The 14,355-nt window shown below is 44.0% G+C and overlaps 1 protein-coding gene across 1 annotated transcript; it reads left to right on the top strand.

Moving 5' to 3' along the window:
- The first annotated feature begins 218 nt into the window (after positions 1-218).
- On the top strand, positions 219-13,343 carry LOC132580306 (prolactin-releasing peptide receptor-like). The gene is made up of 2 exons (XM_060251030.1): positions 219-765; positions 12,640-13,343. Exons 1-2 carry the CDS (start codon positions 347-349, stop codon positions 13,271-13,273), a joined length of 1,053 nt encoding a protein of 350 aa, XP_060107013.1. The 5' UTR covers positions 219-346; the 3' UTR covers positions 13,274-13,343.
- The last annotated feature ends 1,012 nt before the right edge of the window (positions 13,344-14,355 follow it).

The raw sequence follows: 14,355 nt of genomic DNA, 5'->3' as shown, positions 1-14,355 counted from the left end.
GTGTGTTATAGTAGCAAGAGAGCATCAGGAAATAAAACAAATGGCCCTTGAAAAACTTGTCATCTCAGTGATGTACATTTGAACTGCAAATGCTAAAGAAGCAAGAGGGCCCATGATGATGCTTTCCCGTGGGAACTATAGACCCCCTTCACAAACTGACCTAGGCTGAAGCAACCTCCCTTGTTATATTGGCCTTCTAACTCTGATCCACCATTTGTCATGTTCACTTGTACAGTGAAGCCAGGTTCATGATGATGTGGCCATGACTCCAGAGTAGAATCCACAAGGCTCATCCTACTGCAATTACTGCCATCTATTTATCATCAGTTCCTGTTGTCTTTGACTCATGGAAACCACTGGCCATTGGGATAACAGGCCATTCAATGGCAGCACCTATGAAGCTGCGCTTCGGAACAACTCCAATTCCAGTAATCAGTTTACTGGTGTGCAGCTGATCCAGTCTTTCAAGCCCCTTCTGATCCCCTGCTACACTTTAGTGGTGCTGGTGGGAATCTTTGGCAACTATCTTCTCCTTTATGTCATCTGCAAGACCAAGAAAATGCACAACGTTACCAACTTCTTCATCGGCAACCTGGCTTTTTCGGACATGCTGATGTGTACCACCTGTGTCCCTTTTACCCTGGCATACGCCTTCAACCCCCAGGGTTGGATCTTCGGCAAGTTCCTGTGCTATTTTGTATTCCTGATGCAGCCCATGACAGTGTATGTGTCTGTCTTCACCCTCACAGCTATCGCGGTGGACAGGTAACTGCTGAATGTCTTCCCCTTGACTGACCTAGACCCAAAGGCATCACTTACTTGTTTCACTAAGGGAAGAAGTTTGAAGTTTCTAGTTACTAGACTGTCACCTTGGAGTGAGTGTTTCTCACTTCCTTCCCCTCCAGTTCCTAACATGGATATAAATTCCCACTGTCAACCACCCAGTTCCCTTTCCATCACTACTATCCATCTTCTGTTCCTCACCACCCACCTTATTCCCTCTCTTCCCTTCTGCTGCTGACCTGCTCAGAGCATATACAGTATCTAAATAGGCTCATCTTCTAGAGCCAAGTAGGCATTGGCTTAAGGTGGCCACTTAAGTTGGTGGTAGACCAGAAAATGTTCTGCTGCACTGTGTCTTTAAAAACAACAACAACAACAGACAAATCAACCCATTACGGAATATATAGTTCCTTAGGAGATGCAAGTATCTAAATGCCTACTGACTTGGCCATCACCCATATTATTTGTTCATTTATGTCATTTCTAGTCTGCCTGTCTCACTTGGACTCAAGGCAGATTACACAGAGTGCGTCAATACAATCAGCAGGATGGGGTATTCAGTAAACAATACAATACGCTTAGGGTTGCAGGAGCAATTGGAAATCTAAAAACAGAACTGAAGCAAAGCATAACTCTTAACATGACACATAAAATAATACAAAAAATTCAAAGTGGGATATTAGTCTCAGTAAGCTAAACACAGTAGTGTAGTCCCTAATAATTTATCTAAGTGACTCTGTGAATCATTTAGTACAGTGCAACTCTATTGCCTGCTTAGAGGAGCTCTCTTGAATGATTCAGTTTTGCAAAGTTTGTGGAAAGCCAGGAGAGCGGGGAGCCTTCCTGACCTGTTCAGGCAGACCACCAGGATCTATCATCTGAGCAAGGTCTTCTAGAGGGGCCATCCTGCAAATGGACAGTTGTTGATTTTGTCCATTTGCAGGTTGGCCCCTCCAGAAGACCTTGCTCAGATGATAGATCCAGGTGGGCAACCGTGTTGGTCTGAAGCAATAGAACGAAGTAGGAGTCAAGTATCATCTTTAAGACCAACAAAGTTTTATTCAGAATGTAAGCTTTCATAGGCATGCCTACTTCTTCAGACAATGGAATGCTCAGATGAGCGAAGCTGTTGTGATGGTGCCTAGGGGAGAGGTGGTCTCAGATATGAGGGTCCAAGGCCATGAAGGGCTTTGTATGTGATAGCCAATATCTTAAATTGATCCCGGGAACTGATGGGCAGCCAGTAGAATGACTGTAGAATGAGAGTCACGACAGATGGCTTTGAGGTTTGGGGCAGGGTTTGGATGCAGACTGTGAAAGTGAGCATAGAGACAGAAACATGAGTAGATTGCTCTGACCAAAGGACAGCATGTAAGTATTTGTGTGTGATAAAATTCAACAGCAGAGCTACAGAGAGTGAAGGACAAGGTCAGGGAAAAGGCTTTTAAAGCATGATGTACTCAAGTATTTCAAGCACTTGTACCTTGCAGTCTCTGCCTTACTCACAGAAGGCGGCTTCTAAACAACGGGAACAGATTATTATTAAAGTACATGAATGATCATAAAATAACTAGCAAAACAACAATAATGTCACATAAAATGAATTGCAGGGACAATGGGTCAGGGACAAACCAATTAAAGGGGAAGGAAAGAGTATAAATTAGCCAGCAGAATCTGAAACACAGGCTTGTTATGGGAAGGGTATCCATAACTGAACAAGACCTGTCCCTGATGCTTGACTACCTTGCCTCCCCCAGTGAGGTCACCCAGAGCTGCACTTCTGAAGCAGATTCTGAATGCAAGGACATCTCCATGCATCAATTTGTCTAAGCACCTGTCTTTTCTGAATGGTCAATTGTACATGAAGTTCTTCTGCTTTTGGTGAATCTGAATAGATACTCATCATTCAATTAAGGGGAGGGGAGCCTAGTTGGATTTCATTATTAGGGTCATCGCTTGCCTTTCACAAAAGCAAGCCGCAGACAGGACTGCAAAGGAAATGGAAAAGGCTGAGGAAAGGCCCTCACTAATGTTAGACTAGTGAAGATCAGCCCGACTTCATGGTAATGAATGGATTCAAGTCTTTTGGAACAAATGAGAATGAATTGTGTTCTGCTGAAATAACCTGATTGCCCTTACAGCCAAAGAAAGAGAGAGAGAGAAGTGCTGAGGTATCCCTTTGGAAAGTAGAAAACCCTTGAGATCGTCACCTGAGGCCCTTTTCTGGATCCCACCTACCTTTTCCTGACATTATACAGACAGTGATCAGGATGTTTTCTGCAGTTGCACCTATGGAACTTTTATCTGAAAGAGATTCATACAGCACTTTCCTACTATCTGGTAGGGCCAAACAAGACAGAACGTGAAAGAAGAGCTAACCACCATCCTACATGCCATGGTCCTGATCCAAATCAAGGGGTTCGGAGGGATACATACTGAAGAAATCATTCACAGATGTTCGGGCCTCACATCTAGTTTAGCATTTAGGCAGTAGGCAAGGTCTGCTGTGTTCTCCCTGTGTCTCATTCCCCTTAACACCATCACCACCACCATATCATCATCATCATCATCGTTGTTGTCATCACCACTACCACCACAATTAGCAGCAGCAGCATCGCAACTGACTTCTGGCAACCTCTCATGGGGTTTTAAAGGCCGTCATTGCTTTCCTCTGCATAGCAATCCTGGTCTTTCTTGCTGGTCACCCATCCAAACACTAAACAGAGCTCACCCTGCTTAGTTTCTAAAATCTGATTGACATGACCCACTAATACTCACTCAGAATTCTATCTGCCAACAAGACAGAGGAGCTGTATAGCAAGGCACAAGAGCTGAGTTGCTGAAAACAATTGGGGAACAGGTGAGACAAGGATGCACAGAGCTAGCCAGAAAGAAAGTGTTATACCAGCAAAGTCCCTGTAGCAATCCAAAGGCTTTATGTTTAGGAATGAAAGGAGGACTTGATGTTCTTTTTTGAGCAGTGCACTACCTGTTCACTTCTCCTTCTATACTCAGATTGTAGCTTTGGTGTCACTTAATAAAAATTCCTTCCAGAGACAATTCCTCCTAAGCAAGAATTGCATCAGCAATGCCACAGCAGCATGCAGCCCAAGAAGGTTTACCTATATGACAATGTCCGATGCCATTCAGAGGGACAGGAGGAAGCATTGCCCTCAACCTGAATACTTGATGATGCATAGCCAGCCACTCTTAACCATTACCTCAAGAAGTCTAAACAGAGTGAGGGCAGCATATCTTGCACTCACGCTGAATGAGCAAACTTTTTGGCCCTGTTTAACATGCACACACTGAAAAATGGTCAAAATGGAAAGTTATCTGTCACGGCCCCAAAGGTTTATTTTTTTCTTGCTATCTGGATTTATTTTCTTTCAAAAAGACCCTGATTAGGACCCTGATTAAGAACACTTGGTCATATTTTGAAGAGTGGAATGATTTCAGATGCAAAATAATAATCTCGCACATTAGTAATGAGACAGGAAAGCTAGGTCTCAATTCAGTCCTGGAGGATGCATTGTCTTGAGCTTCATTATCAATTGCAAATCAGCAGTCTCTCTTTCTAATCTCCCTTTAAAATTCTGTTGTAAGAGCACTGCTACCAGTGCCAGATTAATAATTAGGCCAAGTAGGCACTGGCCTATGGGCCCCCAAGCCTTTAGGGACCCCGGACTGGCTTCCCCCCTGGTTTTCTCCCTGCTTGCAGCCTTCTCAGCCTGCACGCGGAGCCAGAAACTGAGCTGCTCTTTGCCCAACTTGCTTGGTGCAGCTGCTGCTGGCATTGTTGCCGAGTTTGCCTCTCTCTCTGCCTCTCCCCTGCAGCTTAGTAAAAGGGGCTTTTAAGAAGGTGCCTGCAGGCTGCAGTAGGGGCCATGGGCAGTGGGGGTGGTGGTGCTTAGACTCTGAATTTGTGAGGGGGCCCCCAAGCTTTTGACTGCCTAGGGGCCTTCACAGGGTTTAGTGACTGCTACTCTTAGGTTAGCAACTGAATGTTGTGGTTTCTAATGTCAAACGTATGTCCATTTATTTTTTGCATCTTCCTGGACTGAATCCTCCTGGATGGAATTGAGATCTAGGTTTCTTGTCTCAATAACAATGCTGACACCTTCACACCTACTACCCCTCTGCATATCATACCTAATGCAATCAAGTCTGCTATTGCCATTCACTTGCTATTGCCATTCAGCGTCTGAAATCACCTTTATAAAGTTTATATTTCCAGTGCTTTGTGTTACATTTTATGGCATGCATGGCCCAGGCCAGCAAAGTGATCCGGCCTTCATAACAAATGAGTTGGACACCTCTGCATGACTCCTACAAAGATATTCCCCTTCAGTTCAAATCTGCCCACCAACAAACTGATGGTATAGCATCTTACTATAAAAGAGGTTATATGACACTCTGCTTGATTTGCGTATCATTGATTCTTAGTGATTGCTTTTCCTTGATACAGAAGTTGAATTGTGTTATTTAATAGCAAAATAAAGTAGGAGTCTGGTGGCACTTTAAAACTAGCATTTATACCGGAATAAGCTTTGTGAATCACAACTCACTAGTGTGCTTATGGCCATAAATATGGTTTGGGGAGAGCTGGATGCTAGAGTATTAGTTTGACATAACAGTTTCCATAAATTTAAATGCCTGTAAAGCCTCTTATGATGCTGTTCTGGCCACCTGTCAATTAAGCCAATGGTTGTAGTGAAGGGATTGCAAATGAGCCCGTCTGTCTCTTGGTTTTTATGCTCTTTTAGTAGCCTATTGCTTTAATCTCAGCAGATCTAAGGAAATCACAGCATGGCACATCTTAAGCGGATGATGCTGACTCATAGTCTTCCAACTGGGCAGCAAACTCAAGTGATGGGTTGGCTCCTTGGGTCTCCTGTTTTCTGCCCCTCACTTAATACAGAACATCAAGTTCTCACCATGTTTTAGCTTCTGGCCAACTGAGTTGGTGAATGCACTAATTTCATATCTAGTCTCCATCCTGAGAGGGCTAAATTATTGGCAGGAGACTGGAGAATGATGTACCTTGGTTTGCGGATGAGTTTTGTAGCAATCAATCAAAGAAAGGTGTTCTTGACTCCCTATTGTGTTATCCCATATTTAATACCATATTTATTTGTGCAAATTGTGCAAAAAAATGGGTCTGGTAACTGAATGTAGTTCTTCTCCTTATCAAACTGTACACAGATGCAAATATTCAGGGAAGGCTGTTGCAGTGTTTCTATGATGGCATAATTTAATGACCAAGTGTTTGATCCCAGAAGGAAATGGTAATAGGCAGACAGGGTACAAATCTTAAAAACAGTAATATCCAAGAGGTATTTTTCATGCAAGTAACAGGACTTTGATGTCCTACCCTTTTCTCCCTTGCCTCTTCCAAAATTTAAAATGCTCATCCAAAGCTTTGATTAGCTGCCCAGAAGAAGGAAATAAATTATAACAGGCACCAAGCTTTTTTCCTCCTCACAGAGCTAATTGCAGCATCTTAACTGGAGATGCCAGAGATTAAACCTGATACTTCTTGCAGTGGTACAAATTCTACTTTTGAACTATGCCCCCTTCCATGGCTGCTAAAAAAGGCATCATGGAATTGCAAAAACGTCATCGGAGACTGGCAGAACTGGATCTATGGAGATTCCAGTTCCTGTCAGACACTGTCCTGCTAATAGGCTCACCAAGAAGAACTCAGCAAAATGTACCCTATGAACCAACCTATAGTCCAGTGGTTATTAAACAACATTCAAAGGAACACTGGGGTTCTGAACAAGTTTTTTGGTCATTCTTATTTATCTGCTTCCTGTGTAACTCTGCCTTAATTTCTATGGAAACCCCAAATAGCTTACATTGGGTTCTACTTCATTTTATCCTCAGAACAATCCCATGAAGTAGGTTAGGCAAAGAGTGCATGGTTGGCCCAAGGTCAGCCAGCCCAGCAAGCTTCCATGGCAGAGCGGGGCTTTGAACCTGAATCTCCCAAATCTTAGTCCTGCAAGGGGAAGATTGGTCAAGGCTGACCTGCAGCCCAAAGATAGCGCCAATATTATTCCCAGTCTTGGGATATTCTCTGCCATGTGCTTATGCTCTGCAGCATAAATCCAGGTGGGATGAGGTCTTTGAGCAAGCATGGATTCCAACAGACACAGGCAAATTGATCAAGCCTTCCCTCATAAAGGCACCGTGCTCTTTGAGATGCACTGGAGGCAGAGAAAAGATCTGAATGGCTGCCTTAGCATCCTTCTGAGGCAAATTCTTTTCAAGTCAGCTCAAAGGAGCATTCTGATTGGCTTGTGAGTTTCTGAAGAGACCAGCAAGAACCCGCTTTGTAATACTAGTTGTCAGGATGAAGGGAAAGAAAAGTCTCTATTATTTTATTCCCCCACAATACATGCCTACCAAGTGACTTAATTCAGTGACTCAGCTTCTGATGTGATAATTGCCATTCCTGAGGATCCGGGCTGTTTTGGGATGGAAGGGTATAATTTCTTTCCATAGCTTCACCCCACGACAAGCCATTTGCGTTTAATTAAATAGTATAGAAATGGAATTCTAATGAAATTAAAGGAGGGGGACAGAATGGCTGATGCATGTTTGGCTTCCCAGCACCTTTAGCTGCCATTGTGTTTAGTCCTGGGATTTGTTGGGGGCCAGGCGCTAACTGACCACTGCTGATCCAATTCGTGTCTCCAAAGGTACTTTTTTCATTGCGGCATTACCAAATCGACTGTTAACCAAAAGGGCTGCAGTACCCAGACCATGCTTTTTAAAGCTCTAAATAATTGGGAAGGATATACCTGAAGGATCACCCCTCTCAGTACAACCAACCAACACATTGCTTGCACTCATCATCACACAATTTTTTTGATAGTGCCTCTTCTCAGGAAGTCTATCTTGCTTCCACCAGGGCTTCATCCATCAGAGGACACACATGCCTAGGCTGTGGAACACATCAAGGTTCTGCAGTACATTGCAAAACAAGATTGTTCTGACAGGCCCTTAGTTAATCTTTCTATTTTCAATGGTTATTGGTCTGCCAGATGTTTCCTCTTTGGAATATTTCTAGGAATCGGGATAATTTCAAGATTTTGAGTGTTTTAATTGTTTCAGTGATTTATTTTAAGTTCTGTTGTATGTCTTTTAAAATGTGTGAGCCACCCTGAGGGGTGGGATATATATCAAAAGAATGAATAAATAATAAATGCCCACTACAGGAACAAACTCTATCAGATGACGGATGGAATTGAATTTCTCGTGATATCAGAGAGCTCAGAGAGGTTCAAACTGATATTTTGAGCCAGCCCAAGACATTTGCTACTTCAAACAGGTATAACATATTATCCAGTAGGGGTGTCTGAGGATTGCAAATGATGTAGGCGTGTCCAGGTAGCCCCTTTGGGATGGAGGTCATCCTTTAAAACTACGGCTTGGAACGAATGACGTTAGAAGAGGCCTGTGCTAGATCAGACGAGGGGTCCATCTAATCCAGCATCCTCTTTCTCACAACAGCTACCCAGTTGCACTGAAGGGTGAACAAACAGGGCATAGAGGCCAAGGTCTTCCTGTGATTATGCCTCCCAGCACTGGTATTCAGAGGTTTGCTGCCTTGGAATACAGAGGCTCCCTTCAGTCACCATAGCTGGTAACCGCTGATGGAACTCTACTCCGTGAACCTGTCTAGCCTCCTGTTTGTTTAGTTTGTTTGAGCTGATTTATACTCTGCCCTCTGCCAGCGGGCTCAGGGCAGATTACATATAAAATAACATTTTATTAAATTAAATTTCTTAATTAAATATGTTAATTAAAACATATATATTAAAACAGTTAAAATAAGAATTAAAACAGACAGCCGTCAGCCAGTTAAATCCACTTGCGCTTGTGGCCATCACTGTGTCCACTGGCAGTGCATGACGGTTTAATCTGGTGTAGTGGTTAAGTGTGTGGACTCTTATCTGGGAGGACCGGGTTTGATTCCCCACTCCTCCACTTGCAGCTGCTGGAATGGCCTTGGGTCAGCCATAGCTCTGGCAGAGGTTGTCCTTGAAAGGGCAGCTGCTGTGGGAATCGTCACAGCCCCACCCACCTGGGGGAGGAAGATAAAGGAGATTGTAAGCCGTTCTGAGACTCTGAGATTCAGAGTGGAGGGCAGGATATAAATCCAATCCCTTCTTCTTCTTAATTCTTTGTCAAGTCGAGAAGAATTCTTGTTCCCTTCATGCTTCTTTCTGACAACTGTAGAAGTTTTCCTCTACCGCAACACCCAATTCCTCTGCTGCTAGCACCTCTGCATGCACAAGACCAATGTTTTTGAGACACACCATTATGCACACAAAAGTTCTAGTAGCAGAGGAAAGCACAAGAGGATCAATGTCATAATTGTAGGATCCAAGCGGCTGCTGTCCCCCAAAATCACCTTGAGTGGCTTGTGAACATATGTCACTGCCTCACATTCATTGATCTGTATAGCTAATTGACAGCAGTTCCACCAGGCACAGAAAGCTTTTTTTAATGCCTGCCATCTGCAGCCCTATTAACTGAAGATGCTAGGGATTGAACCAGGAACCTTTTGCATTCAAAGCAGGTGCTCTCTGTCTGAGTCAGGGCATGTGATGTGCTGCTTCCCCAGCCAGGATCAGGCTGGTTGAACAAAATGTGTGGATGGTTCTCAAGGACAGTGGACATCAACTTTATCAGACCCTGCACCCACACTGATTCCCCCCATAGCACCATGGGACCTAAGTACTGCTATCCTGTGATACCACAGTCATATGAGAGGACAAGGGGCAACCAGGAGCATGGGCAGCAGACCAAGAGAACTGGGGACAGGAAACATAAACAGATAAGCAGAAGGTGAGCCTTAGTCATGATCATACTACAGGTCACACCAAGGGCAAAACCTTGTTCTGTAGCTGTAAAGAGAGGAGAAACCATAACTCTTGTTCTCTACAGATGCACACAAGCAGCAGGTGGTCGTTCCCAAAAGGAGCAAAAGAGGGGGAGGCAGTTTTATGAGGGTTAACTCAGCAGGTGGAGTTTCACCACCCACCAAAAGGCCTTGATGCATGCCTTGAAGACCACTGAGCTAGGGTATGAGGAGCAAGCTTCCAAGCTGACCTTTTTTTCAGGATGGAAGAATTACTGTGCAACTCTTCTAATATTAAAGCCCCCAAGTGGGAGCAAGAGAAGTCACCCTTCCATGTTTGTTTAAAACCTTTATTGGCCACCAAAGTGGCTTACAATATAAAAACAGCATAAAAATACATAAAACATACAAAAGACCACAGATTAAAATCACAGTTTAAAACTGTTGATAGGCAGAAAAACTAGACTAAGTGAATGCTGTCCAGAGTAAAACAATCTTCAGCTGCCTCCTAAAAATCGAACGTGGGTAGGCGCACTTCCCTTGGGAAACTGTTCCATAATTGTGGGGCTGCCACTGAAAAGGCCCTCTCTTGTGTACCTACATGTCAAACTTCTTTGGTCTATTGGACAGTGAAGAGAGCATCTCCCTGTGATCTTAATTCCCAGGCAGGAACATCTGGGAGAACACAATCCTTCAGGCAACCTGGTCCCAGGTCACATATGGCTTTAAAGGATGGAACCAACATTTTGAATTGGGCTCAGGAGCCAGTGTAGGTCTCATGCGCCTGGTAGCTGGCCCCAGCCAGCAGTCTAGCTTCAGCATCCTGCACTAGCTGGTCCTAGGCAAACTGAATGCCAGATCCTGGTACCATATAATGCAGGAAAACTGTTGCCTTCATGCCCAACTTGTTGGCTTCCTGGACTTTGCTGGCCATAAACAGGATGTTGGACTAGACTGGGTCTTGGTCTGCTCCCCAAGCTGAGGTGCTGTAAGCCCCTTTATATCTATTTTTAGGTTGTAACTACCTACTACTGTTGAATACTTTCAGTTACCTTATGGCTGTGAAAAACACAGTCATTTCCACAGACTCTTGTAAGCTTTTTTTTCTATGCCTTTAACCATAAAGATTAGATGCGTCAGAGGACTGACAGGAAGCAGCAAACAAGCCACTACTAGCAGAGATGTCCAGATATGCATATGGTGATATAGTGAGGCCTCTAGTGGTTGGTTTGAGTACCTGCATTGTATTTGGCTAGCCTATTTGGCTAGCCTATTTGGCTAGCCTATTTTATCAGATCTCAGAAGTTAAGCAGCATCGGCCCCGTTTAGTATTTGGATGGGAGACTACTAAGGAAGTCCAGGATTGCTATGTGGAGGCAGGCAATGGCAAACCCCCTCTGAACATCCCTTGCCTTGAAAAGCCTATGGGGTTGCCATAAGTTGCCATCACTTAACAGCACTTTTACACACAGACAAACACACACATTATACAAGTGTTATGAAATATTTTGTGAAAAATGAAATCTTTCCCCTGCCCCCAAACCACTTTTGGAAATTTTTCAAGCATCGCTGTGCAAATGTGCATAGTTCACAAGGGAATAGGTGCTTGCGGGAAAGGGAAACATAGCCCTGCTGATGAGACAACTAGTCCTAAACTGATGCTGATTGTGATGTACGGCTAGCAATGCATTTCATTTAAAGCAACGCAGTGCAAAAGAATACAATTTGGATGCATGTCTACACATGAATGCTACTCCTCTGCAAAGTATTGTTCTCAGCTTTCTCACCAATGAGGATGTTCCCAGAATCTTCCCCTACACAACCAGCAGCAGATTGCTAGAAACAGTGGCTTGAATGGATGTGAATAAGTACTCAGCTATGCAAAAAAAATGCCACAGTCTCCAAATGGCAGCATTTCATGCTGAAAATCAATCCAAAATGGGTTGTAGCACTACGTCCTACAAGATTGTCCATGGGGCATTCTACTTGTAAAGCAGAAACTGAGCCATGGACCCCTTCCCACAAGCTGTGAACATTTTGGTAGGAAGAGGCATCCCTCCAGTTTGAAGGTCTGGGGATCACTGAGAACATCCTCCCCTAAGCTGGTACTCCCACTGGACTGCAACAACCATGCATCAGGGAATCTCTCTAGTCCTCCCTGGGCAGCAGTCTGACTTCATGATCGAGTTTCATGTTTTCTGTGTATGGGTGTATGTGCTGCAGCTTGCTTCTCTGTAGAAATGTCTCACCCTGGAGCTGGAGGACAGGGCTGTTGAGCCACATGGGAATGGAACTGATTTTCTAAAGTGAGAAGTTCTGGGATTCAAGGCTGCCTGAAAGCCATGCCCTCTGCTTAGAACTCTCCTTTCCTAATCCCGTTCTGGGCCAGTTGTGGTTTGTCAGTGGGCAGGGGAAAGCATATTGCACATGCCCAGATCCACCTTTCTAATGATTTCTCATGTGATCACCAGCTGGACAGTTTTCAGGGCTTAATCTGGTATCTGGTACTTGAAAAAACACAGGAGTTCTGATCATGCAGATAGGGCCCTATGCTTAGGGTTGTCAGCTCTGGATTGTGAAATACCTGGAGATTTGGGGGTGGAGCCTAATGAGGGCAGGGTTTGGGGCAGGGCTTCAATGGGGTATAATGCTATAGAGGTCCATTTTTCAAAGTGGCCAGTTTCTCCAGATGAACTAATTTCTGTCTCCTGGAGACCAATTGTGATCTCAGGAGAACTCCATCCATCGCCTGGAGGCTGGCAACCTATGCATGCACAGTTGCACTCCTGTAGGACTCCATTCTGGCCTTCAAATCAATGCATGGAGATCCATTCTCAATACTAATGTTGACTAATATTACTGTAATAATTCGGCTTCTGGTAACAAGAAGTCATGGTAAGAGGTAAGTGGGCCACACTAAACAAGAAGAAGAGAAATGCAGTATAGGGATGTCACACTCATTACTGTCCTTTTCTTCCCAGATACTACACCACTGTGCACCCTCTCAAGAAGCGCATCTCGTTCAGTACCTGTGTCTATATCATAGGTGGCATCTGGCTGCTCTCTTGTGCTCTGGTGGCCCCCGCTATTGTCCACACCTACCACGTGGAGTTCCAGAAGGAAGGCTTTGCCATCTGCGAGGAGTTCTGGATGGAGGAAGAGAAGGAACGCCTGGCATACGCATACAGCGCCTTGATAATCACTTACATCCTGCCCCTTTCGGCTGTCTCCCTCTCGTACATCTGTATCACTGTGAAGCTAAAAAAACGTGTGGTGCCCGGCCACCTGACACAGAACCAGACCGAGTTTGATCGTGTGCGGAAGAGGAAAATCTTCCGCCTTCTCGTGCTGCTGGTGGCTGCCTTTGCCATCTGCTGGCTCCCCATCCATGTTTTCAACATCATCCGGGACATAGATATCAACCTGATCAACAAGGATTACTTCCTCCTGATCCAGCTGCTCTGCCACTGGTTTGCGATGAGCTCCTCCTGCTGTAACCCTTTCCTCTACGCCTGGCTGCATGATCGCTTCCGGAGTGAGCTGAAAGAGATGTTCACCTTCAAACAGAAGATCATCCCGACCAATAACTGTGTCGCTGTTAGCGTGATGCTCTGAGAGCTCAGATCTGTGCTCCACTTTGCCACATGCATTGCAGTGAGCAGGAAACTGGTCCTCGTCCAATATATCATCTCTTATAGATACCACCATATTTGCAGAATCTTTGATGAAAGCTGGCAAAACCAATGTTTGGTGTAGTGGTTAACATGCTGGGAAACACAGGTGCCCTGAAACTTACTGGTGGCCTTGGGCTAATCATGCTTTCTCTCAGCCAATCTTCTCATGGTTATTGTGTTGATGAAGACTGATTTCATATAGCAATGGGGTTCTTATTTGCTGTAGCAAATGAAGAAACATTCATTGTAAAAATACAGCATCCAGACAAGAGGATTTCCCCACATTTTTTTTCTGTCCCAGTCACCCACAATGGCTATATCCTGCTCTACACCACTGCAATGCTTATGTAGGAGGTTCATTGATAATTAACATATCACTATAGCATTATAGTGCTCTATAGCATTGTAAAATATCACTGTAGTGTTATAACACTAAAGTGATGTCATTAGGCTGATGATTAGGCTGAAAGACTATGACTGTCAAAGCCACTAAATGTAGGTATGGATTTGAAAGAGTGATTGGTCCAAAGTTTCCCAGTGAGCTTCTGTGGCAGGGAGGGGATTTGAAGCTGGAATTCCCAGATGCTAACATGATACTTTAATCATCACTTAGTCACTTTATTAGTTTTGAGTAGCAATGTGATGGACTTTTAAAGTATTCTTTAGACCATGGAGAACTTCCCCATCTTAACTGTGAAAATAATTATTCAAGTGTGTTCTGTAATCGGCAGTCTCATGAATGCTACCTGACTGCCTTTTAACTAAGCTGACCATTATTGTGTATTTTCTTTTGCCTTCCAGCCTGTTCACTTAAGTCCAATCTCAATGGATGACTCAATTTTAACACATTAAATGCCTAAATGTAAGCCAATGAACAGCAGTTACTCTTTTTCTTTTTGGAGTAGCAGCCACCCTACCACTATACCAAAGCAACAAACAGGGTTACTCATCAATATTTCAGTCTGTTTCAACAGAAACTGTAACTGTACATTGGTCACAGAAGTATGATAGAAGACAAGATCA

This window comes from Heteronotia binoei, chromosome 12 (assembly GCF_032191835.1).
Source record: "Heteronotia binoei isolate CCM8104 ecotype False Entrance Well chromosome 12, APGP_CSIRO_Hbin_v1, whole genome shotgun sequence".
Lineage (NCBI taxonomy): Eukaryota > Metazoa > Chordata > Lepidosauria > Squamata > Gekkonidae > Heteronotia > Heteronotia binoei.
This window is presented reverse-complemented; position numbering and strand designations above follow the sequence as displayed.